The 26,754-nt window shown below is 53.6% G+C and overlaps 1 protein-coding gene across 1 annotated transcript; it reads right to left on the bottom strand.

The window, feature by feature from the left end:
- Positions 1-468: 468 nt before the first annotated feature.
- On the bottom strand, positions 469-25,397 carry LOC142069904 (maestro heat-like repeat-containing protein family member 7). The gene is made up of 15 exons (XM_075122664.1): positions 25,262-25,397; positions 24,150-24,208; positions 22,352-22,477; positions 21,035-21,114; positions 20,359-20,482; positions 19,638-19,724; positions 15,266-15,370; positions 13,961-14,096; positions 11,126-11,235; positions 9,859-10,008; positions 9,395-9,549; positions 8,867-9,014; positions 2,913-3,089; positions 1,903-2,058; positions 469-504 (listed from the first exon to the last, which is right to left on the bottom strand). The coding sequence occupies exons 1-15, from the start codon at positions 25,395-25,397 to the stop codon at positions 469-471; spliced, it is 1,785 nt and encodes a 594-aa protein (XP_074978765.1).
- Between the last annotated feature and the right edge of the window lie 1,357 nt (positions 25,398-26,754).

Genomic DNA, 26,754 nt, shown 5'->3' with positions numbered 1-26,754 from the left:
AGGTTATTAAAGGCCTTTCCATCCTGCAGGCCAGGTTCCAGGTCTTTGGAGTGTCCTGCTTTCAGCCCTCTTTCCTGTGCCGGGGGGATCACGCAGAGGGACTACAGCCAGGGCCAGGTGTGGTCCCGGGGCTGGGGCTCGGTGTGGGCACGGAGCCGGGCAATGGAGGGCTCCCTCACCAGGCAGTCACAGCCTCGCCAAAGCTCCTTTTTCTGGAGGAGGGCACCGAGCTGGCTCCACCTTAGGAATTCCACTGCGCTCCTGAGGGCGTCCCAACACACCTGCAAAACAAGAGGGGCCGGGGCGAGTCGACAACGGTTATGGGAGCTGGAAGCCAGGGCCGTCCCTTGGCATACGCGCCTGCGTAGGGCACCATGAAATTTGGGGCACCAAATTGCCCCAAATTTCATGGTGCCACTAGGCGGCTGCATGCTGCACATGCAGCAGCCCCAGCCCCAGTGACCCGCCCTACACCTCCGCCAGCCCCGCCGTGGGCTGCGCCCACTACAAAGGGCAGGGCCATCCCTGGGGGGGGCCCAGACAACTCCCTCCGCCCGGCCTCTTCCCCTTCCCCCCTGCTCCGTCCCCGGCCCGCCCCCATTCCACCTCTTCTCCGCAAGCCTCTTCCCCCAGCGACCCCACACTCACCGGCACTGGCAGGAAGCGGAGCAACCGGTCCCAGCCCGCTCTCCTCCAAAAGGATTGCCCCCCGCAGTCACCGGCGGTGGGAAGCGGAGTGCCACGGCTGGGAGCTGGCAGAGTAGAGCGGGCTGGGGCCAGGCTGCTCCGCTTCCCGCTGCTGTCAGTGAGTGTGTATGTGGGAGGGATCCCTTTCCCCAAACCCCCTCCCTCGAGCCACACGGCTGGATGCGGGGCGAGGGAAGCAGAGCGGGCTACTCCCAGCTCTCCGCTAATCCCCCAGGCCACTCTGGGCCTGTGGGCCCCCCAAAAGTGGCCCCACACAGCTCCTGCCTCCCAGACCCTGGTGGGGAGGAGTGGGAGGCCTGGGACCCCACACAGCCCCACTGCGGGGGGGCTGGATAGGGCACCCGAATGGCTAGGGATGGCCTGGCTGAAAGCCACTAGCCTAGTTACCGGAGGCCGTGTGTGCGGAACGGTTCCCGGCCCGCGGCTGCTCGCGGAAGGGCGGAGGTTTGGCTAAGGCAATGACTGGAGACCTGACTCAATTCCCAGCTCTTTCTGCAGGAACTCAGGCAAGTTGCTTCGGCCCAGGGCTACAAAGGGATTTAGGTGCCTAATGCCCATGGGCATTCAATACTTCTGAGGCGCTAGGCCTCACGCTGTGCCTTAGTTCCCCACCTCATGGGGGGTAGGAGGGTGAATTCATTACTGCCGGGGGCATTTGGCTCCCAAGTGATGGGGGCCATGAGAGCGAGCGTGTGCACAGGCACCTGGGGCGGGGCGGGGGGGGGGGGGGGGGGCTTGGGCATGTCATGGCTAGTAAGAGCTGTCCGGGCTGCTTGGCCAAGGGCACACTGGGTCTTGGGCACCATGCGGAGGCTGGGTAGCTCTGCTCCTGGTAGGGGCCATGGCCAGGGTTGTGCTCTTCCCACCAGCACAGCCAGGGGAATGTGCGGAGGCCAGTGGCTGTAGGAGTGGTGAGCTGACCCCTCCGCCCACCCATTCTCTCAGCCTGGCTGCAGGGGGGAGTGTTGGGCTCAGAGGAGGCAGGGAAGACTCGGCAGTTGGGTGGGGCGCCATGGTCATGGTGCTACTGGACTCAACGTTCAAGTGATTTTGAGCACCTGATTGTCACAGCACTGAGCACCTGTCCTCTGCCGGCCAAACCCTTGAAAGGGGGGTGTCACATGTTGGCCCCCCCAACAAATTCCTGGTCACTCTGTAACGATCTCAGCTGCAGGCTCCAGCTCGTGGCCTCACCTGGGACACATTGGGACGCTCATCATGCAGCAGGAGGAGCAGCGGGACCAGGCTGCGGAGGACGTGCTCCTTCATCTTCCTCCTGCTGGGCCCCCTTACAAACTCCAGCAGGTGTTTAAAGAGGGTGATGGAGAGCACCCGGAGTTTGCTGGACTCCTGCAAGAGAGGACGTGGGGAGGAGACGCTGTGACGGTCGTGCTCACTCACTCACCCTGGGAAGAGCTTTAGCTGGGCCTGTGCCACTACTAAATAAAGAGCGGCCGGGTCCCAGCAGAGTTCGGGAGGGCTGAGGGTAAGATTTAGCGTTGTGAGAGCTGGGGAGGTGGGTGGTCCCTCCAGGAGCCCCCACTGGGACGTTACCCCTGGAAGGCAGTAATGGATGGGTCCCTTTCTCCCACCCACTTTGCTGGATCTTGCCGTGCAGTGGAGGACTGAACATCAGTCTGGTGAACACGCTGGCGGGGGCTACTTTTTTTGTGGTTACAAAAGGCCTGGGGAGAACTAGCCCCTCCTTTGATGCTGCCCTGCCATGAGAACGAAGGGGAGAGGAAAGGGCGGTAGCTGCAGAACCTACAAATGGAGCCGTTTCCTTATGGAGCTGACAGGCCAGCTGTGGGATTCCTGGCCAGGGAGGGGAGGGGCAGGATTTTCACCAGGGTACCATCACTTGTTACCCTGGAAGCCAGGAAGAGCATTGCGGCACCCTGTGCTGCAGAGGCCCCCTCGCTGCATGCAGGCTCAGGAATGCATGTTCTTCCCTCAAGGGGAGCCTCATCCCCAGGCTGCCCTGATCCTTGTCAGCAGTCCTGCAGGACACCAGGGTTCCCACCCTTACTGCCATATGCTCTGATGGAGAATGGGGTAGCAGAGGAAGGCGGGAATGGGGTCACGTCATTTACGACAATACTTTTTCTGGCTCGGGCCATAGCATAGGTCCCGCTAGCCCACCCGCCAGCCCCCATTCACACGTCTGTGGCTTGAAGGGTGTCCCGCAGGCCCCCAGGCCTTACATCGTGAAAGAACGGCAGGAGTTTCTCAGCCACTTGCACAGCCACGGGGCTGGCGCTCTGCCTGTCCATGCCGGTGAGGATGTCTTTCAGCACGGTGATGGCATTGGAGATGACGTCCCTGTCTGCCTCGTGTAGCTGTTCCACGAAGTCTGGCAGCAGATGCTGGAGTTTCCCCACCTGTGTGAAACGAGGAGCTGCTTTACGAAACACCCTCCGGTGACCCAAAAAGCCATTTCCAAAACAACGTCTGCCTCCCCTGGAGACAGAGGCACGGGAAGTAGGAGTGCAGGGGGTGCCTGGCCTTTGTCTCTTGTTCTGCAGAGCAGGGCCTGGCTCCTGCGGGGTGCGTCTCTGGGTGTGTGCAGCACCTGGCACAGCTGGGCCTGATTGTGTCTGGGGTCTCTGGGATCCAAAGAACCCTAGCACTAGAGTAGCAGCAGAGCTGCGGACTCTAGACCCCCAGGGAATGCTGGCGACACCAGTGATCCGGGACGCCCGGACAGAGCCATTTTGCTTCAATTAGGAACCAGTTTTTCCTACGAATCCCCTTTTTAAGCCTCGTACGTTTTAACTGTTGATAATGGAGCGGCTGGTGTAAGATTCAATTCATAAAGAATTAAAGAGGATAATTTCATTAATGCAAATCAACATGGGTGTATGGAAAATATTTCCCGCCAAGATCATTGCTATCTGTTTTTCGATGAGATGACAAGTTTGGTAGTTAAAGGAAAGAGCATTGGCATAGTGTATACAGACTTCTGTAAGGCGCTTGAGTTGGCCCTGCACGGCAGTTTGATCGGAAACCTAGAACGATACAAAAGTAACGTGGCCCACAACAATTGGATTATCAACTGGCTGATAGGTCTCAAAATGTAATTGTAAGTTGGGAATCAGCATTACACTGGTGTGTTTCCAGTGTGGTCCCTGCAGGGCCTGGGTCTTGGCCCTATGCCATTTCACATTTTGATCAATGACCTGGAAGAAAACATAAAATCATCACTGATAAAGTTTGCAGATGACACAAGAATTGGGTGAGTGGTAAATAATGAAGAGGACAAGTCACTGACACAGAGCGATCTGAATCGCTTGGTAAACTGGGGGGGGCAAGCAAACAGTACGTGTTTTCATATGGCTCATTGTAAATGAATACATCTAGGAACAGGATGGGGGACTCTGTCCTGGGAAGCAGAGACTCTGAAAAGGACTTGGGAGTCCTGGTGGAGAATCAGCTGAACAGGAGCTCCCAGTGTGGCGCTGTGGCCAAAAGAGCTCATGTGATCCTGGGATAAATAACAGAAGAATCTGGAGTGGGAGTATTTGGCACTGGTGTGACCAACTGCTGGGATCCACGGTCCAGTTCCGGTGCCCACAATGCAAGACCAATGTTGATAAATTGCAGAGGGTTCAGAGAAGAGTCCTGAGAATGATTAAAGGATTAAAAACCATGTCTTATCGTGAGAGACTCAAGAAGCTCGATCTATTCAGCTTAACAAAGAGAAGGTTGAGGAGTGCCTTGATTACTGCCTATAGGTATCTCCCTGGGGAACAAATATTTACTATAGTCAAGAAAGTCACACTAGGCATTCATCATTCCTGTCCCTGGAAGACCACATTGGTTGAACAGCTGCCTTACCTCCTTTTCACTTTATCCAAGAATAATGGGTCACTACAAAAAGTAATTTGCCCTCTGCTGATACTCACACCTTCTTGTCAACTGTTGGAAATGGGCCACCTTGATTGCATTGGCTTCATTAGCACGACAAAAGTAATTTTTCCCTCCCTCGGTATTCACCCCTTCTTGTCAACTGTTGAGAATAGGCCACTTCCACCTTAATTGAATTGGCTTGTTACTACTGATCCCCCACTTGGTAAGGCAACTCCCATCCTTTCATGTGCTATATATATATATCTATTCTGCTTACTGTATTTTTCACTCCATGCATCTGATGAAGTGGGTTTTAGCCCACGAAAGCTTATGCCCAAATAAATTTGTTAGTCTCTAAGGTGCAACAAGGACCCCTCGTTGTTTTTGCTGATACAGACTAACACGGCTACCACTCTGAAACCTATCTAGTATCCAGTTCTCTTTGTCAGCAATGGAGAACTGCTTCAGCCCAATTGGCATATTGCCTTGTCACGGAGTTCTCGGGCGATACTCTGGAACTGCTCCCTACGAAGCCAGGCAGGACTCTGGGGAAGTCTCCTTTCTGCGAGCAGACTGTCTTCAGGACACACAGCTCACACAACTTCCACCTTCCTGGATCTGACCTCGGAGCATTCAGCATCCTCTGCCCCTCCATGCTCTTCCCACAGCAAGTCCGCTCAGGCGGGCTCTTGGGGAAGCCAGAGGGTCCTGTCCCCCAATTCCACAGTCAGACGTGACTCTCAGCCAGCCAGTAAAACAGAGGTTTATTAGACGACAGGACCGTGGTCTAAAACAGAGCTTGTAGGTGCAGAGGAGAGGACCCCTCAGCCAGGTCCATTTTGGGGGGCAGTGAGCCAGACAACCACGTCTGCACTTCACTCCATGTCCCCAGCCAGCCCCAAACTCTCTCCAGCCCCTCCTCCTCTGGGCTTTGTCCCTTTCCCGGGAGAGGAGGGCACCTGATTCATTTGTTCTCCAACCCTTTAGCTCTCACCTTGCAGGGGGGAAGGGCCCAGGCCATCAGTTGCCAGGAAACAGGGTGTTGGCCATTCTCTGTGACCAGACCCCTGCACACACCTGCCCTCTAGGGCTCTGCAATGATCATACACTCTTATCCCACCCCCTAGATACTTAAGAACTGCCTAGGGGAAACTGAGGCACCCCCACAATATTCAGAGAAAACATTAAGAACAGTCCCGCTTGATCACACGCCTCTCTCCCTTAGTAGCAACACCATCACCGGGGTTTCTATACTTTGACGAGGTGCTGCAGAATAATGGGGCGTTCATATTATTGATCCAACTTGTCAGAAATTAGTTGTCATTCCTTTTCACAAGCTTCATGTTTTCAGCCAGTGTGCTGGTCCTGAGCTTCAGGTTTTTCGCTGCGCGGTTGGCTTGGAATGACTTTGTGCCAGGTTTTTCTCTCACGGTTTCCAGCATGTGGATGGTACGGTGTGTCAGTTTATCTGCAGATGCCAACAAAGTATCTCAATGCTGAAGCAATTCAGAGAGACGACAGCTCAAACAACGTGTCATACGTTATGTCAAGATCCATCAAGAATTCAGGGGACTGACTTCTTTTCAGCAGCCCAACAAACATAGACCTCTCTTGGTGTGTCATGAGATGCAGCCTGAAGGGGAAGGCCCAATGACTGCGATTATGCCAGACAGCAAATACAGTGCAATATGAACCTGACACCCCCAATCTTTCTCAGCTGCTCAGCCACTTTGTTCTGTCTTGGTTTTAGGTGAGCGGCTGTAAAGCGTATACAGTTTGTCAAAGATTTCCAAGTGATTTACAGCTCTTACTTCACTGAACGTTTCAGCAGCTGCCAAATCCAACCTGTGGTTCAAACATGACCTCGCTAGACCATTTGGGTACTTCTTCACAATACAGCTCGCTACGCCAGAGTTCTTGCCAAGCATAACACCAGCACCATCACTCGCAAATGCTACAAGAGTCATTGTGATCGGAATTCTATTTCTTGAGGCATTTCAGCCCACAATCTACAGTGCCTGAAGCCGCCGAATGTGGAAGTGCAATCAGATCAAGAAACATGAAGTGAGGATCATCATCTTCAAAGTGTCACATTTTAAATAGATTCTAATTGTCGATTCATTGCTCAGAGTAGTTGATTCATCAATAGACATGGCAATCTTTCCGTCTCTCTCCGGCATCTGAGCACACATTCGACGTTTGCAATGCTTTCGGTGCATTGCAGACGAGAGAGGGTCTAGCATGTCTGTAGCACTGAATGATGAGCCCTTTTGGGGGAGGGATAGCTCAGTGGTTTGAGCATTGGCCTGCTAAAGCCAGGGTTGTGAGTTCAATCCTTGAGGGGGCCATTTAGGGATCTGGGGCAAAAATTGGGGATTGGTCCTGCTTTGAGCAGGGGGTTGGACTAGATACCTCCTGAGGTCCCTTCCAACCCTGATATTCTATGATTCTATGACTGATACCAAGATCTACACCATGTAGTATCTGGAATTCAGTTCAATCGGGGTGATCAGCGTAAGGTTTGCTACGTTTAGCAATGTAATATGCCATTTGCTGTTCCTGCACCGTTGTGTCAGGTTCTGGTTTTGTCATGTTAACCACCACTTCAACTTCAAAAGTTGTGGTTTCTGCTTCTTTCGAAAGCTGTAAAGCTAATGCGGAGGCAGTTGAATCTTTCTCTTCCTTTATCTTCATGGGCAGAGATGTTAATTTGGACTTTCAGCTAGGTCCATAAGGAGAAACAGAAAACTACCACCACCCGACTGCTATGGAGAGACCTTGGTGAAACTTTGCTACAGATAAGGCATCCAAGCTTACCATCATGGCAGGACAACCAAGGATAATCCCTCTTCTTCGACATGCACTAACCAGACTTCATGCCAGCTGGTCTTTGGCTGTTGAAGGGTAATCTTCACGGTTCGCTTTCACTGCAATAGCCACCTCAGTGAACTCCATTCCAGGAAGAGCTCTGTTTTCGTGTTTGTGTCTGCAGTCGATGCACGGCTGCTGCTGTCTTGGTCAGCGTCTTTAGCCTTCCCAAAGAAGTAGTTAGGAATAGAAGAATTCCTAATTCTCTTTTCACTGCATCAGAGGGCTGCTGGCTGTAACAGTCAGTTGTGCCGGAGATGTGAATCCTGTGATTTAGCTTAGCTACTGTGTACGTTCTGGATCGACTACCACATTGTTGTCTGGTGTTGTTTAACATCTTTATTAATGACCTGGATGTAGATAGAGAGAGCAGAGTGGTCAAGTTTGCAGATGACACAAAGCGAGGAGGAGTTGCCAATACTTTGAAGGAAAGAGCTAAAATTCAGAGGGATCATGGTAAATTGGAAGACTGGGCTATAGACAACAAAATGAACTTCACCAAAGACAAATGTGAGCTGCTACATTTAGAGAAGAAAAAACAAATGCACAGATACAGAATGGGGGATAACCGGCTTGGCAGCAGCACTGCTGAGAAGGATCTGGGAGCTGCGGTGGATCACAGCCTCCACATGAGTCAGCAAAGCGATGCTGTTGCAAAAAAGCAAATGCAATTTTAGGTTGCATTAACAGAGGTATAGCTTGCAAGTCATGGGAGGTGATAGTACCACTCTACTCAGTGCTGGTTAGGCCTCAGCTGCAATACGGTGTCCAGTTTTGGTCACCAATGTCTAGAAAGGATGTGGAGAAACTGTAATGGATCCAGAGGCGAGTGACAAAGATGATCAGAGGGATGGAACACAAGCCATACGAGCAAAGGTTGAAGGAACTGGCTATGTTTAGTTTGGAAAAGAGGAGATTAAGGGGGGACATGCAAATGGTCTTCAGATACTTGGAAGGCTGCCCAAAAAAAGATGGCGAAAAGTTGTTCTCTCTTGCCACAGAGGGCAGGACAAGAGGTGATGGGTTCAAACGACAGCACGGCAGATTTAGATTAAATCTCAGGAAAACCTTCCTAACTGTAAGAAGAGTAGGACAATGGGACAGACGACTAGGGAGCTTGTGGAAGCCCCTTTGCTGGAGGTTTATAGAAGGAGGCTGGAGCCATCTGTCTGGGCTGGGATAGACACAACAAATCCTGCATCTTGGCAGGGGGCTGGACAAGCTGACCTTGCGATCCCTTCTCACCCTGCGGTTCTATGAGAGGTGTCCCAGAGCACCAGGAGAGGGTTTCGGCGTGTTCCGCCTCGACTATAGCGCTGGCTAGAGTCACGCTCTCTCTCTTCGGCCCAATGGCGATACCCGGTGGGAGACTGAGAGACACCCTCAGGCCATGGTGGGGACACACGGCGCTCCTTCCCTTGCTGCAGGGGCTGGAACTTACGGCCAAGGGGGCGACGCCAGCCTCTTGCTGAGAGACGTCGTGATGCTGGCGCAGCGGCCGTTCCTGCAGCCTGTCGAGCAGCTCCCGTAGGACCTTTCCTGCGGTCTTGGGGTGGGATGTCAGCACCCTCCACATCTCCACAGCAACGCTGCAAAGGGAGAGAGCCGATTTCAGCTGGCCAGAGCCCTGCCAGCCTCCAGCACCCACCGCCACCCGCACCCTGCTGGGTCTCCCGCCCCCGCCCGGCCCTTTGTTGCCCTCCTGCTGCAGCAAGGGCCCCCACTGCCTGGCGCAGGCTGCATGGGGGCCGGGTCTGAGTGTCAGCCCCGGGGGAGGCCGAGGGCTGCCATATGGGGTTTTGCAGGCTGGCCTGTCTCCACGGCATGTCAGCCTGCAAAACCCTCCAGAACAAGCAGCAGCTCTGCAGGGAGCAGGAGGTCTCTGGAAGGTTCTGCACGCCCCTGTCCCTGGCAGCGGGACCAGTCTGGGGGAGCCGGAGCGCAAGCGGCACCAGCCCCAGCCCCGTACCTGTCACATGACAGCGAGCAGCCCAGCAGGGTTGTGACCACCTCCTCGCTGTACTGGTCGCCCAGCACGACAAGGGCCTTGAGCAGCTGCTGCTGGGCCAGCGGCTCGCTGATGGAGTCCAGGTTGTGGTACACGCTCCTCACAGCCTCCGACACCTGGAAGGGAAATGGGGAGATGGGAGCCTTGGCTTCCTCGCGCTGCTATTGATCTGGGGTGCCAGGGACCTGCCGCACCTGAGAGCCATCTGCCCTCCCACATCCTCTTCTCCAGCTCCAGGCCTAGAACACAGGGCCAATTCCCGGCCTATCGATTCACAGACTGCAAGGCCACAAGCGACCATGGAGATCACCTAGACTGACCCCCCGCATTGCACAGGACCTGCCCCCCAGTAATGCCGAGCGCCCAGAGACAGAGTCTCCCACGGATGGGCTCCCCCAGCAGGCTGTTCTCACTGCAGCTCTTACCCTCTCCAAGCTTGGGCTGGGGACCCACAGGATCACATGCAGCATGTGCCTGGCCGCCACCGAGTCATGGACGCTGGTGTCTCTCATGCCCTCGATAGCAGTGAGGAGGAAGTCCATGCGCTCGGATGAGTTGAAGTACTTCCCAAACATCTGAAACAAACCTGCCAGTGAAACCCCTTTTGCTGCCCAGTGCGGTTCCAGTCGGACCGAGCAGCCAGGACTGGCCCAGCCAGGAGTGCAGGCAAAGCCCGCTCTGCCGGGACAGGGCTGAGTTACTGCACCTGGGACGCACAGCACCCAGCCAGCAATCAGGAGCTGTCGTGCATGGCACAGGCCAGCGTGGCAGTGCACGGGGGCACAATACTGCACAGCACGGATACACTCTCTAGTGCTCAGCAGGGGCTGGCAATGGTGCGTGGACGCAATGATGCCTTGGAGAGCATTAATCTCTGGGGAAGCTCCCCCCACACCTGACAAGGAGCTGGGATCAGGTTTGGATGAGACCCAGTGCATCTTGGGATGTGGCATGGAGGGAGGCATATTGGCCCGCAATAGTAGAAGCCTTGCCAGCAGATTGAGGGAAGTGATTATTCCCCTCTATTCGGCACTGGTGAGGTCACATCTGGCCCCCCACAAGAGAAAGGATGTGGACAAATCGGAGAGAGTCCAGCAGAGGGTAACGAAAATGATTAGGGGGCTGAAGCACATGAATTATGAGGAGAGACTGAGGGAAGTGGGCTTATTTAGTCTGCAGAAGAGAAGAGAAGAGTGAGGGGGGATTTGATAGCAGCCTTCAACTACCTGCGGGGGGTGGGGGGGGGGGGCGTTCCAAAGAGGCTGGAGTTCGGCTGTTCTCAGTGGTGGCAGATGACAGAACAAGGAGCAATGGTCTCAAGTTGCAGTGAGGGAGATGTAGGTTGGATATTAGGAAACACTATTTCACTAGGAGGGTAAGAAGCACTGGAATGGCTCACCTAGAGAGGTGGGGAATCTCCATCCTTTGAGAGTTTTAAGGTCAGGCTTGACAAAGCCCTAGCTAGGATGATTTAGTTGGGGTTGGTCCTGCTTTGAGAAGGGGGTTGGACTAGATACCTCCTGAGGTCTATGATTCTATGAGATGGAGTGGGCCATAGGCAGGCTCCGGCCCAGCTGGATGGGGTCAGTCACACGCCTGGGTCTGTCCTTTCTCCCTGACTCCTAGGGTCTTAATTTCTCTCTCCTGATAACTCTGGGCACAACAATCGCAGGAAGCATTGACGGTAGTTACCATGGCGATATTGCTGGTGTTGGTGAACCAGGTGACCCAGAAGGTGTTCTCCGCTCGCCACTCCCTGAGGACCTGCAGATACTCTGCACTTTGGTTTGCCAGCATCGTGCCTGAACCAGGGAGGGGAAACAGAGAGCAGGCAATATAAATCAGAGGTTAGCTTTGGAAACGGGAGTTTTGCAAGGAAGTTTAGAGACAAGTACATCTAAGAAACATACCGTAAATTCAGGCCAATAACCTTCCCCCGCCCCCCCCCCCCCCCAGAAAACTAAACAAACTAACCCCCCTGGAAGAGTAAAAATAAACCAGGCAGAAGTGCAGCAGCAGTGTGAGGTTCTCCAGTTGATTGCACTGAACGCAGCATGTAGGATTACCAGCCCTGTGGGCAGGTAGCGCATGTGGGCATTTGGTCCAAGGAGCTACTGGCCCTCGGAGACCAGGAGGCCAGAGGATCTGAACTGGTGGAGCCAAGGGAGACAGCGAGTTACATAGAGGAGACTTTTAGGAATGCAGTAGAGTGGTCCCACCCCCAGTCTGACAGCCTCTGTGCTGCTGAGGAGGGTGAAAGTTTCTGGGAAGGAGAACATTGAGCTGGAGCAGAGGGAGACGATCCCATAGTTGGGACCCCCCTTCCAGATGAAGTCAGGATATCCTCTCACACTGAGGCTGCCCCTCCTGAGGCAGGAACACCAGTTACAAAGAAAAGCCAGTTAATAGTAACGGGGGATTCAATCAATAGACATGTAAGCAGTTGGGTTTGTGATGAGTGGGAGAACGGCATGGTAAATTGCCTGCCTAGTGCAAAGGTTGCAGCTCTCAGGAGACATCCAAACAAACTTACGTGCAGTGCTGTGGTATGTAAGCTAATGTTTAAATCAGCCTCTGTACGAGATAGCGAATGTGACAGTGAATTTTATAAAAGTCTCCAGATCTGATCCCTGGTAAGCCTGACTTCAGCACCAGGCAAATTGTTGAAACGATAGGAAAGAACAGAATCATCAGACACATAGGTGAACACAGTTTGTTGGGGCAGAGTCAACATGGCTTTTGTAAAGGGAAATCATGCCTCACCAATCTACTAGAATTCTTTGAAGGGGGTTAACAAGAATGTGGAGAAGAGTGATACAGTGGATATAGTGTACTTGGACTTTCAGAAAGCCTTTGACAGGGTCCCTCACCAAAGGCTCTTAACCAAAGTAAGCTGTCACGGGATAAGAGGGAAGGTTCTCTCATGGGTCAGTGGTTAAAAGATAGGAAGCAAACAAGAGGACTAAATGGTCAGTTTTCACAGTGGAGAGGGGTAAAGAGCGGGGCACCCCAAGGATCTGTGTTGACATCAGTGTAGTTCAACATAGTCATCAATGATCCAGAAAAAGGGGAAACCAGTGAGGTCGCAAAATTTGCAGATGATACAAAATGACTCAAGATAGTTAAATCCAAAGCAGAGTGTGAAGAGCTACAAAGGGACCTCACAAAACTGGTGGACTGGGCAACAAAATGGCAGATGACATTCAATATTGATAAATGCAAACTGGACACCACAATCCCAACTATACATACACAATTATGGGGTTTAAATTACCACTCAAGAAAGAGATTTTGGAGTCATCGTAAAGAGTTCTCTGAAAACATCCACTCACCGTGCAGTGGCAGTTAAAAAAGCCAACAGAAGGTTGGGAACCATAGGAAAGGGATAGATAATAAACCAGAAAAATGTCAGAATGCCTCGATACAAATCCAATGTGCGCGCCCACACCTTGAATACCGCATGCAGTTCTGGTCGCCCCATCTCAAAACAGATATACCAGAATTGTAAAAGGTGCAGAGAAGGGCGACAAAAATGATTAGGGGTATGGAAGAGCTTCCATATGAGGAAAGATTAAAAAGACTGGGGGCAAGTCTACACTTCAACCACTCTATCGCCATAGCTGCACCGGTGCTGTAGCGTTGAAGAGAAGATGGTCCTCTGCCAACAAGCTCTCAATCCACCTCCTGGAGAGGCGCTAGCTATGTCAGTGGGAGGGGTGCTTCTGCCAACAGGGGTGTGGATTTTTCACAGCCCTGAGCAATGGAGTGATAACAATATAGGTCTACAGTGTAGACCTAGGACCATTTAGTTCAGAAAAGAGCTGACTAAGGGGGGAGATGACAGAGGTCTATAAAATCATGACTGGTGTGGAGAAAGTGAATAGGGAAGTGTTATTTACCCCTGCACAGAACACGGGAACTAGGGGTCACTTTCTGAAATTAATAGGCAGCAAGTTAAAAGCAAAGAAAAGAAGATATCTCTGCACACAATGCACAGGCAACCTGTGGAAATTGTTGCCGTGGGATGTTGTGAAGCCTAAAAGTATAATTGGGTTCAAGATAATCAGGGCATGCAACCCCAGACTCTGCATGTCCCTAAACCTCAGACTACCAGAAGCTGGGACTGAATGTGAGGGGATGGATCACTCAAAATTTCCCTTTTCAGTACATTCTCTCTGAAGCATGAGGCACTGGCCGTTATCAGAAGACACAATACTGGGCTAGATGAACTGATCTGAGTCAGTATGTCCATTCTTATGTGAGTTATGAAGAGTAGAATATGGACAGGGGAAGCTAAAGACATCAGGGGAAAGTCCATGGCTTGAAGGACTATGGATACTAAGGAGGGTTTTTTTAAAAAGTGCATTAGGAACAAAAGAAATCCGAGCAATGGTGTAGGCTCATTACTAGATGGAGACTGTTTAAAAGGATGCAGAAAAGGAAGAAGTGTTCACTAAATATGTTTCCCATGTTTGGAAACCCCATGTCAATGTGTTTAGGAAGGACAAGGGTCTCCAGTGCTCTTACATTTTTGCCGCAGCATGAAGGCGTAGAGGTGGTGAAGTCCCTCCATAGCCGATCGGCAGATCTCCTGCTCCTGCTCAGCACTGCACAGAGTGAGACAGCCCACCAGCTGGCCCAGGACTCTGAACTCCTCCACTCCCTGACGGAGAGAGGGAGCAAGGGGAGTCACTCGCCCCTGCAGGCCCAGCGCAGCATGTCCCCCTGGCATTGCACTAGCAACGGGCTAGAACCGGGGGAGGCAGAGCCCAGTGCAGAGAGACTGGGGACAATGAGAGCAGGAGGAGCCATGGGGCCCATCACCAGGGACTGAGGGAAGCTCAGCAGGGACGGGAAGTCTGGGTAGCAAAGTCAGCAAACGTTGCCCTCGAGTGGGGACCTGGGTAAGGAATGAACCAACGTCCAGTCTCCATCTCAAGGGCAAGCTCCGATTCCCAGCCCCTTCTCCCATCCCCCTCCCTCCACTGACCTCAGGTCCAGGAGCGTGAGGTCACCTTGGACTCCTCTTCTCTGCATTCTGCCTCTCTCACTCCATCCTGGAGCTCCCCACAACCCCCACTTTCTGCGCCGCACCCAGCCTGCCGGCTCTCTCCTGCAGCCTTGTCCTCTAGCCTCCCCCTCCTGCCAGACCTTCCCTTGCCCCTCCTGCAGCCCCTGTGCTCACTCCCTGCTCTTCCCCACGTCGCACCAAGCCCCTTGCCCTCCTCTCCTGGGGTCTGCACAGCCTCCCCTGACCCACTCCCCATTGCTCTGGCTTCTTTGGCCCCTCCCATCCCTTTCACTGTGTCCCCTCCTACCTCCCTCCTTCTCTTCTGCTGCCCCAGCCTCTGGGGGCATATCATCCAAGTGCCCCCCTCCAGCTGCCGGAGGGGAGGCCCTGCAATAGGGGGGATGGAGCAGCTGCAGCAGCTCAATGGCCCTGAGCACCCAGAGCAGGGGGTCTTCATCTGGCAGCCTGGCAGGAGCTGATGCCAAAGCATCCCAGGGGCAACTGACAAAGGGCGTGGACAGACACCTGGGTTCAGAGGGTGCTCTCAGGGCGATCCTGTGTAAATCCGCTGACCCTGCGGAGCAGACTTTGGTCCTAGGGGAACAGCGGGGAGAGTCCTTGGAGATAGAATGATGGGGCTCCACCCAAGGCCCACTGGAGTCAGAGGACAGACCCGTCCACATCAGGCCTCATTAGATTGGACTCCTACCGAGGATCTTGCTGAATCACTATTCCAGGCCCGGGTTTTCCCTACCAGGGAGCGCTGCACCGCGAGGCTGCTCAATGCAGTTAGGAGACGGCCAGAGTCACAGGCTGCTCACCTTGAATTTGTGTTGACCAGAGATGAATTTGGTCAGCCGGGTGATTCTTCCCACTGCCCTCAGCCGCACATGCACCTCCTTGGATGCGGTCCAGGGGAGCAGGACCTGAGAGAAACAGATTGGGACAAATTGTGAAGGAGAAGGACCAAAAAATAGCACAGGCACATAGAGTGAAAATCAGAAAGGCTAAGGCAAAAATGAGTTTGAACTGGCAAGGGACATAAAAGGCAATCAGAAGCAGCTCTGTAAATGCATTAGGAGCAAGAGAAAGACAAAGGAAAGTGTGGGGCCACTACTCAGCAGGGAAGCAGAGCAAATAATGGATGATACAGACAAAGCCAAGGTGTTTAATGCCTTTTTTGCTTCAGTTTTCACTAAAAAGGTTAATGGCGACTAGATGATGACCACAATATTAACAACAAGGGGGAAGGAGTACAGGCCAGACTAGGGAGAGAACAGATAAAAGACAATTTAGGTCAGTTAGATGTATTCAAGTTGGCAGAGCCTCATGATATTCACACGAGATGGAGCTAGACAAAGCAATCTCTGAACCTTTAGGAGGGCTGAGGTCCCAGAGGACTGGAGAAGGGCAGCCACAGAGCCTATCTTCAGAAAGGGGAACAAGGAGGCCCCAAGGAATTATCCACCTGTCAGCCTATCTTTGGTACCCAGAAAGATTATTGAACAAATTATTAAAGAGTTTGTAAGAACCTAGAGGAGATAGTAGGGTGATAAGGAATAGCACCATGGATTTGTCCACAACGAACCATGCCAAACAAATCTAACTTCCTTCTTTGACCGGGTTACTTGCCTAGTGGATGGAGGGAGGCAGTATATGATGATGTATATGAAGTTTCGTAAGGCTTTTGACACAGTTCCACAAGACATTCTCATAAGCAAGCTAAGCCAATATGCTCCAGATGAGACTACTCTAAAGTGGGCGCACAACTGATGGCAAGGCAATCCTCAAAGAGGAGTTATCACTGACTCGCTGGAAAACTGGGAGGGTGTCTGAAGTGGGGTCCCCCAGGGGTGTGCCTGAGTCCAGTACTGGTCAATATTTTCATGAAGAACTTGGTTAACAGAGAGGAGAGTATGCTTGTCAAGTTGGCGGATGACACCAAGCTGGGGAGAGTTACAAGCACTTTGGAGGACAGATTAGAATTCAGAATGAGCTTGCCAAATTGGAGAGTTGGTCTGAAGTCAACAAGATGAAATTCACATTCAAAACCAATGTGACGTAACACACTTAGGAAGGAAAAATCCAATGCATAAAAAGAAAGTGGGGGATAACCGACTAGGTGGCAGGACTGCAGAAAAGGATCTGGGGGTCAAGAGTGTGATGCTGTTGTGAAAGAGGGAAATGTCATTCTGAGGTGTATTAGCTTGGAGCACTGTGTCCAGTTCTTGGCACCCCGCTTGAAGAAAGATGTGAACAAACTGGGGCCCGTCCAGAGGACAGCGACAAAAATGATCAGCGGTTTAGAAAACCTGACCTATGAAGAAAGGGTGAACGACTTGGGCATGTTTCGTCTTGAGAAGACGGAGGGGGCACCTCCTAAAACTCTTCCAATACGTTAAGGGCAGTTTTACAGAGGATGGTGACTAATTGTTCTCCACGTCCCCTGAAGGTAGGACAAGAATCATAGAATCATAGAATCTTAGAATATAAGGGTTGGAAGGGACCCCAGAAGGTCATCTAGTTCAACCCCCTGCTCGAAGCAGGACCAATTCCCAGTTAAATCATCCCAGCCAGGGCTTTGTCAAGCCTGACCTTAAAAACCTCCAAGGAAGGAGATTCTACCACCTCCCTAGGCAACGCATTCCAGTGTTTCACCACCCTCTTAGTGAAAAAGTTTTTCCTAATATCCAATCTAAACCTCCCCCACTGCAGCTTGAGACCATTACTCCTCGTTCTGTCATCTGCTACCATTGAGAACAGTCTAGAGCCATCCTCTTTGGAACCCCCTTTCAGGTAGTTGAAAGCAGCTATCAAATCCCCCCTCATTCTTCTCTTCTGCAGGCTAAACAATCCCAGCTCCCTCAGCCTCTCCTCATAACTCATGTGTTCCAGACCCCTAATCATTTTTGTTGCCCTTCGCTGGACTCTCTCCAATTTATCCACATCCTTCTTGTAGTGTGGGGCCCAAAACTGGACACAGTACTCCAGATGAGGCCTCACCAATGTCGAATAGAGGGGAACGATCACGTCCCTCGATCTGCTCGCTATGCCCCTACTTATACATCCCAAAATGCCATTGGCCTTCTTGGCAACAAGGGCACACTGCTGACTCATATCCAGCTTCTCATCCACTGTCACCCCTAGGTCCTTTTCCGCAGAACTGCTGCCTAGCCATTCGGTCCCTAGTCTGTAGCTGTGCATTGGGTTCTTCCGTCCTAAGTGCAGGACCCTGCACTTATCCTTATTGAACCTCATCAGATTTCTTTTGGCCCAATCCTCCAATTTGTCTAGGTCCTTCTGTATCCTATCCCTCCCCTCCAGCGTATCTACCACTCCTCCCAGTTTAGTATCATCCGCAAATTTGCTGAGAGTGCAATCCACACCATCCTCCAGATCATTTATGAAGATATTGAACAAAACTGGCCCCAGGACTGACCCTTGGGGCACTCCACTTGATACCGGCTGCCAACTAGACATGGAGCCATTGATCACTACCCGTTGAGCCCGACAATCTAGCCAGCTTTCTACCCACCTTATAGTGCATTCTTCCAGCCCATACTTCCTTAACTTGCTGACAAGAATACTGTGGGAGACCGTGTCAAAAGCTTTGCTAAAGTCAAGAAACAATACATCCACTGCTTTCCCTTCATCCACAGAACCAGTAATCTCATCATAAAAGGCGATTAGATTAGTCAGGCATGACCTTCCCTTGGTGAATCCATGCTGGCTGTTCCTGATCACTTTCCTCTCATGCAAGTGCTTCAGGATTGATTCTTTGAGGACCTGCTCCATGATTTTTCCAGGGACTGAGGTGAGGCTGACTGGCCTGTAGTTCCCAGGATCCTCCTTCTTCCCTTTTTTAAAGATTGGCACTACATTAGCCTTTTTCCAGTCATCCGGGACTTCCCCCGTTCGCCACGAGTTTTCAAAGATAATGGCCAATGGCTCTGCAATCACAGCCGCCAATTCCTTCAGCACTCTCGGATGCAACTCGTCCGGCCCCATGGACTTGTGCACGTCCAGCTTTTCTAAATAGTCCCTAACCACCTCTATCTCCACAGAGGGCTGGCCATCTCTTCCCCATTTTGCGATGCCCAGCGCAGCAGTCTGGGAGCTGACCTTGTTAGTGAAAACAGAGGCAAAAAAAGCATTGAGTACATTAGCTTTTTCCACATCCTCTGTCACTAGGTTGCCTCCCTCATTTAGTAAGGGGCCCACACTTTCCTTGGCTTTCTTCTTGTTGCCAACATACCTGAAGAAACCCTTCTTGTTACTCTTGACATCTCTGGCTAGCTGCAGCTCTAGGTGCGATTTGGCCCTCCTGATATCATTCCTACATGCCCGAGCAATATTTTTATACTCTTCCCTGGTCATATGTCCAACCTTCCACTTCTTGTAAGCCTCTTTTTTATGTTTAAGATCCGCTAGGATTTCACCATTAAGCCAAGCTGGTCGCCTGCCATATTTACTATTCTTTCGACTCATCGGGATGGTTTGTCCCTGTAACCTCAACCTCAAGAAGTAGTGGGCTTAATCTGCAGCAAGGGAGATTGAGGTTAAATATTCGGAAAAAGTCTAAGGGTGGCTAAGCACTGGAACAGGTGACCTAGGGAAGTGGTGGACTCCCCATCATGGACGTTTTAAAAAAACAGGCTGAACAAACACTCCTCAGGGACGGTCGAGGAATGCTTGGCCCTGCCTCAGTGCAGGGGGTGGAGTAGATGACCTCTTGAGATCCCTTGCAGCCCTGCACTTCTGTGATTCCCTCTTCCCAAGCTCTGGGATTGAGAAGACCAAATATCTGCTGAGGACATTTCCCTCTTTTTGGAGAACAAACCACCCACAGAAACGACTTCCTGTGGCCTCAGAACTAGAACGTTGGGGGAATCTAGCTCTGGGCTCTGGCCAGTATTGGTGGGGCCCATGGTGAACACAAATGAATCCCAGGCTCAGATGAGGCTCAGTGGAGAACACGGCAGATCCTGCCCTCCTCCATCCCCACGCCATGCAGACGTTTTTCAGATATAGCGGGGGCACTTGGTCCTCCAGCCCAAGAACCTTTGTATAGAGTGTACTCTGAGGAGCAGAAGGCACGGGGGTGTCCCATGCTTGGGATTAAATGAAGCCTTGATCCCAGAGCCCCACCCCAGCTACAGGACTCGTCCCCTTCCTGCCCCCATGCCTCCACACCTCCACGATGTTTTGCAGCACCACAAGGTTCGGCTTCTCGTCCTCACACACCAAGGCCTTCAGCAGCTCATCCATGGTGTTCAGAGTCTGCGTGCAGAGCAGAGGAGAAACCACAGCAAGTGGCGTTACCCAGCCAGGTGACAAACCAATGCCCTGGTGTGTGACACGCCCCAGGCCATGGCAGCCCCTGCTATTCCAGCTCACCCACTCACTTGTACCCGCAGGGGACCTACTGCAAACTCCTCCTGGCAACAGGACCCCACCCACTTTTGCTGTCCCCAGGGAGGCCACTGCACACAGTCTAATGCATTAGAAGAGTCAGGAAGGACTCTGCATTTGAGGGGGAGGGGAGATTTCCAGCCAAGCTTCACTTCCCCTCGCCTTTGTGCGTCTCAAGCAGCCGATCGATCTCAGGCCTGTGCCCCCAGCCATGCACTGGGGATGAATGTGCTTGTGAAGGGAGTGTCTGTTCCCCACTAATTGCCAGTGCCTGTGAAGGATAAATGCCTACTACTGCTACCCTATGAGGGAGTTACTCCTTTATCTGCGGCGGTGGGGCTTATGCTTTGGTACTGCAGGTCCTGAGCTGAAGCGCTGCCAAGGAGCTGTGATCATTACACTCTTCTGCCAGCGCCAGGTAACCCAGGGGGCAGGGACACGAGCGACTTGCAGGATTCCCCCTCGGTTTGGGGCGGCTCCACATGGCTAGTTTGGGGCTTACGTTGTTGTATAGAGCAGCCTCCAGGCCCTGGTTGGTCTCTGCTGGAGGCAGGGAGAAGACGCTGGAGAAGCAGACGGTGAGCAGGCTGGATAGCTCCATTCCCCGCAGCAGTGGCTTCACTTTGCTAAGAGAAGAGACACGCGCGGATTGGAGGGCTGAGGCGAGACTGATGCACTGATGTTGGCCTCAGGCTCCCAGGACATGATGGGCAGGCTTCTGGGAAGCTGAGAGCAGGGCGCCAGCGGCACTGAGAGAGAGCCCCCCCCCCGGCGCAGGCTGTGCCACGTGCCAGGGCTCAGCCTGCCCAGCCTCTGAGCCACAGGGAGTCGCTGAGCTGCCGGTGGGATGCAGCTGGCACAGCTGGCGGCGACTCCGGTGGCTCCGCTCCGGCAGTGCCCAACTGCCCCTCTCCCCCCGGAGCCATCGCCTGCGGGTCCCAGAGGGGACCGGTCCAACCCCCTCGCTCCCTCCCCCACATCTTCACACGGCCACTTGGAGAGGTCGCCAGGCACCGAAGGATCCTCCACCACCAACCCACAGGTGCCACGTGCCCGGGGGAATCGGAAGACGGGGGAGGAGCAGAGGGGGCAATGCCCTGGAGAACTGGCCATGCCAAGAGGCTGGCGTGTCTGGCTGCACACAGCACTAGCTGGGGCTGGGCGGGCAGGCTGGGTACCTCAGCTCCATGACGGCGAGCATCGCTTGCTGACGCACCCCGCTGGTCAGGGAGTCGACGGACTCAAGATCAATCAGCTCCTGGGGAGACAATGTGGGGAAGTGCCAGCCGGGCTCCGAACTCCCGTAAGGCTCTGACTGGGGAGCAAAGCACAGGGCCTGCAACACGTGGCCTCGGCAGACAGGTCGTCCTACTGTGGCCTTGACGGTGTGCAGGGCTTCAGCTGGGGAGCACAGTGCAGGGCCTGTGGTCAGTGCCCCAGCATCACGCACCAGTGCACTGCAAAGGCTCCATCAGCATTAGCACCCAGGGACTCCACCTGAGATCAGGCTCCTTGTGCCAGGTGCTGCACACAGACGGTGAGAGCCAGTCCCTGCCCCAGAGAACTCACGAGCTAACTGGACCAGACAAGGCATGGGAGGGAAACTGAGGCACAGAGGGGGAAGTGATTTGCCCAAAGGTCTCACTGAGGAACTGAGCCCCAGCCCACTGGACCACCCACCAGCACACGCTGTCCCACGTTCAGGGAAGGGAGATAAGCTCCGGAAAGCTTTCTGCAGCGCCGCAGAGCAAAGACTTTCCAAATCTACGGAGCAGATTTGTTGCTAGTTCCCTAGTGGGCACTGACTGCGGAGTGTTGGGGCTCTGTGCAGGGAGACTGGTGTATACAGAGCGACCTGGTGACTTAGGAAGCTGGGTGCAAGGGAACAATCTACGTTTCAATGCAGTGACATGTTCAGGAACAAAGAACGCAGGCCACACTCACAGCATGGGAGGCTCTAACCTGGGAAGCGGTGACTCTGGAAAAGACTTGGCAGTCATGGTAATCAGCTGCACAGGAGCGCCCAGTGCGAGGCTGGGGCCCAAAGGGCTTATGCCATCCTGGGCTGTACAAACAGGGCAATCTCCAGTTGTTAGAGAGGTTATTTTCCCTCTGTGTTTGGCACTGGTGCGACCTCTGCTGGGATCCTCTGTCCAGGTCTGGTGCCCACAATTCAAGGAGAATGTTGATCAATTGGAGAGGGGTCAGAGAAGAGCCACAAGAGTGACTGAAGGACTGGGAAACATGCCTTATAGTGAGAGACTCCAGAAATCAATCAGTTCAGCTTCACAAAGAGAAGGTTACAGGGTGCCTTGATGACAGTCTGTAAGTACCTACACAGGGAGCAAATGCTTGATAATGGGCTCTTCAGTCTAACAGACAAACGTCCAACACGATCCAGCGATTGGCAGTTGAAGGTAGACAAATCTGCAGAGCTTTCCGGGCCAATCACTAAACCCGCCAAGTAACATAGCCCGAGTGTGTGTTTTACTCACCTTTATCTTCTTCACAAGGAGGGCTTTCCCGAGAAAAGCTGCCAGGTTTCTCTCTGGGTGCCTCGTGAGGACGGCCCTGCTGATGGTGATGACACAATCCAAGAATTCAAGTTTCTTGGCCTCCTCCTATGCCCCGCAGAGATTAGACAAAAACAGGAAGGTTAGCGTGGAAAGGAGCTGCCAGTGGGAGAGATGTCAGAAAGCTTCCCCCCAGCACTGCTCAGGCTTTGATATGCCGAATGCCAGAAGGCCATTCATCTCCCAACAGGAGTGACTATGTGGGGAGGCCAGGGCAGCTCTGTGTGAAACCTGACCAGAGAGGAAGCAGATCTCACGGGGTAGGTGTCCAAAGAGGAACTGCAACATGGGGGCTAAGCAGCCAGACAGTCTTACTGGGGAGCTTGAGAGAGTGGGAGGAACATCTGGGTGTGGCACCCTGACACCCCAATATTCGCCACGGTCATATCATTAGGATATGTTTGGTACCAAGTATGTCTTGTAAGGTATCAGTCTAAAAGTCTTTATCTGCTAGACATTACTGTCTCATTGGATTGCATGTGCTATCGTTGTATGTGACGTTCTGAAGTTCAGCTGTGTATGTGTTCCTGAAAAACACTGTGAGGTTCAAAACAGCCTTTCAGGTAGAACAGCAGAAAAGCCAAACACTGGCTCCTGGAGGAAATGCACAAGCATTAGGGCTACCCCAGGAACTGTGTGCAATAGAAACCTCCCCGAGATAACGCGACACAGCGGGACCTGTTGGACCCAGGTCACAGCAAAAGAGTTTTCCAGCAGGTGGGAAGAGAAGATAAAAGGGGAACAAGGACATTGTGGGGGCGGGGGGGACGGGACCTCAGACTCCCTGCAATAAGATACCTGGAAACACCTGAGGGACAAAGATTGAACCATGAGAAGTGATGGTCCCAGGCTAGAGAGAGATTCCTAGCCTGTGCAAGAAAACCTGGGAAATCCAAGCTGCAAAACCAAGGCAGCTTCTGCCTTAAGAATCTGCCAACCTGTTTATCACTCGGGGAGAATTTGCTAATGTATATCCTGTCTATCTGGTGTGTAAAGCTTCATTTGTGTGTTTTCTTTATTTACTAGGGTAATCTGCTTTGTTCTGTTTGCTATCTCTTATAACCCCTTAAAATCTACCTCTTGTAGTTAATCATCTTATTTCTTGTTTATACCACAGCCCATTTTGCAGTATAAATTAGTAACTGGGAGGAGGGGCAAAGAGTTGTTCATACCTCTCTCGACATCGAGGGAGGGGGCGCATGTCATAAAACCTTTGGGTCTGTACTCCAAAGGAGGTGGGCACCAGAGTACTGGGAGAAGGCCCTTCAGCTGAGTCTTCCCAGAGCTGATCTTAGTGTCTGTGTCTTTCTGCAGCTGGGTGTGGCCCTGCCTGTGTGTATGGCTGGAAGAGGCTTGTGAGCCGAACCCAACAAGACAAGGTAACGGGGGCCCAGGCTGGCAGAACAGGCGGGCTCAGTGATAAGCCAGTACATCAGGTGGCACCTCAAAGGGGGGCAACCCATCACACTGGAGACTGGCCAAATCCAGTGGACACAAGTGGGCAAGGGGCATGGTGGGTGCCTTTTGTAACTCAAGAAAGGATGTTTTTAAGATGCTCTAGTTTAAACAGGAATTATCTGGGGGCAGGTCTCTGGCCTGTGTTATACAGGAGGTCACAATGGTCCCGTCTGGCCTTAGAATCCATGCCTCATCCGGAGAAGGACGGATGGTGCATGTGGACAGGGCAGTAGCTGACAGATCAGAGGAGGGCTCTTGGTACCTGTTCATTGCCCTTGAGAAAGGCGTTGATGTACTCTAGGGTCTCTTTCTCCTGCGAATCTGGCCCCATAAAACAGGAGGCATTCCCAGGTGATGGTGAATCTGATCAAAGACAGAGCAGTGGTAATACCTGGGGCTGCCAAGCTGCAGGCTGGGTGACAGAGATTTTAGCAGAAACCCTTGCCCCCCGCTCCCACCCCAGCAGGGTAGCAGCCCCGATGCACAACAGGGTCTGGCACAGCCATCCCTGGTTTCCCCAACTCTTTGCTGCTCAGCCCAGCAAAGATCCAGTCAGAGCCCTGGTTCCCAGCGGCCACCCCACTTCCCCGCCGCACCCAGCATGCAGGCTGAGCCTGGGGATTTGGGGAGCGCCACACCTGGAAGGAGGCATGATGTCAGGCTATGAGTGGTGTCCCCGCTCTCCGGGCCATTGCTGGAGGGGGCAGAGGGACTGGCAGTGAATCGGTCTGCTCCGCACTGCGGGAGAGGGAGGAGCTACCCAGTCTGCGGGGGATACGGGGACCCAGGGCCTGCCCGTTCTGCTTCCTCTGACTGCCTCTCCTGCCATCGACAGCCACCGGGTGTAACCTGGGCAGGCCCTGGGCTCCCATCATCAACCCCCCCACCCAAATGCCCTGTGCTGTGCCATGCGTCACCCCCCTGCAAAGGAGCCAGCAGATGGGGCTGCAACATCAGGGGGCATCTCATGCTTTAGCCGGCACCCTGCAATCCTAGGCTTAACAACCCACTGTGCACAGAGCACCCCCTTCCACTGGTGGAAAACATCTTCCGATCCTGCAGTGTGACGGATCAATGTGGGCAATTCAGTCAGTTTCCACCTGATGCTTCTGCTGCCACCCCGAATGCCCCGATCAGCTGTAGGGGCTGCAGCTGCTGCCAGCAGAAGGGGCCATTCCCCCCTGCCTGGGTTTTCCTGTCTCTCCGTCTCATGGCAGCCCAGAGTTGTACAAAGGTGATGGAGTCTTCTCCCGCCACTGACACCCTGGTCTTGCAACCCCAACCCCCAGAGGGGCCAAGACCCACCGCAATGCAGGGCCATGGCCCCTGCCATTTTTGCAGCCCCCTCCGCCCACCCAGGAGGCACCCACTCACCAGCATGGAAGGGCTGAGGCACACACAGCTCCTGCTGCTGCTGTGGGCTCTTCCGCGGACTCTTCCTTCGAGGAGGTCTCGTCTCCTCCCAGGCATGGATGGGCTTCAAGGGGACCTTGCGGACTTCCTCAGCCATCCTGCAAGAAGCCAGGACAAGGCATTGCTTGTGAGGGATGAGAGACGACTGCCCCGTTCAGCATCAGAGCCAGTCCACGTATTGCTATTCCACCAGTGCCTACAGCTGCCAGCAGGGAAACAAGCCAATGGATGTGCTCAAAGTCACCCAGGCAGTCAGCAGTACAGGCAGGATTAGAACCCAGGTCTCTGGACTCCCAGGCGCATCCCGCAGGCCAAATGGCCTCCCCCAGGTCACTCCCGCCTCTCCTTCTGCTGGTTCACAAACTGCCCAGCAGACAGGCTGCATCCAACCACTCAGGATTCTTCCTGCCCAGGGAAATTACCCTGATCCCTTCCCCCAGGAATATTGGGGCTGTGGCAGGTCCCAGGTGGGGGAGGGAAGCGGGGTGGGGTGCGGGGGGCGGGCTGGTGAGCAGCAGGAGTTGCTCTGACACCACCGTGAAGGGGAAGGAGCAGAAGGCGGGAGAGCAGCAGGCAGGCAGGCTGTGCCGGGGCAGAGCTTTGTGGCGATTTCGCAGCTCGTCTCTCCAAGGCCTGTGTGGCAGCAGCCGCTGCAGAGAATCCCAGGCCTGATTCCCCCCATGCTGGGTCTCCTGAATGGCCCCTGCCCTGGGGGGCTCCATTCCTCACCCAGTGTCAACTGCTGACTCTCCAGCAGCTGCACGGCAGGTGTCCGAAGGCACCTCTAGTCCTCTCCAGAGCTCAGGGGGACTGTCCTGGCATCGGACTGTCCTGGTGAATGGAACAATGGCGCCGGGCAGCCGGAGAATGCCTGTTCCCCCGGCAACCTCAGTGCCATTCCCTCTGGAAGTGATGGTGTCCGCAAAGGTGCTGGAGGTGGTCAGGCCTCGAGGTTGGAGCTGGACTCAGGAGGCCGGGGTGTGGGTGGAGCGAGGCTGGAGCGAGAGCAGGGCTGGAGCAGGACGAGGGGCAGGGCCACCAGCTACCTCCCGGTCTGGGCACTTACCTGGCCCCACCATGCCAGTGGCTGAGCACACGGGTGTTGTGGTATTTAGGCTCTCAACCCCCCCGCAGAGCAGGGACCTGTTCTGCCTAGTTAGCTGAGGCCCGGGGAGGCGGGGACTCACCTGATCTCACGCAGAAGACTTACAGAGGAGCTGGGAACTGAACACAGCTCTCCTGGGTCCCAGCCCAATGCCTCATCTAACCACCTGTGCCCCCTTCCCGTGCCGTGCCACCAGCCCTGCCAAACCCTCCTCCTTGTCTCCGTCCCCTCCGGGCTCGACTGGTGCGACCCCTTCTGTCAAGCCGCCCCAGACTCCCTCCTGTGCGCATGCTGCTGCCCACTTCCTCACTGGCACCAGGCTAGACGGCCGGCACCGGGGCACTTGGCA

Source organism: Caretta caretta, chromosome 23 (assembly GCF_965140235.1).
Source record: "Caretta caretta isolate rCarCar2 chromosome 23, rCarCar1.hap1, whole genome shotgun sequence".
Classification (NCBI taxonomy): Eukaryota; Metazoa; Chordata; order Testudines; family Cheloniidae; genus Caretta; species Caretta caretta.
The sequence above is the reverse complement of the archived record's forward strand: the minus strand, read 5'-3'. Positions and strand labels throughout refer to the sequence as shown.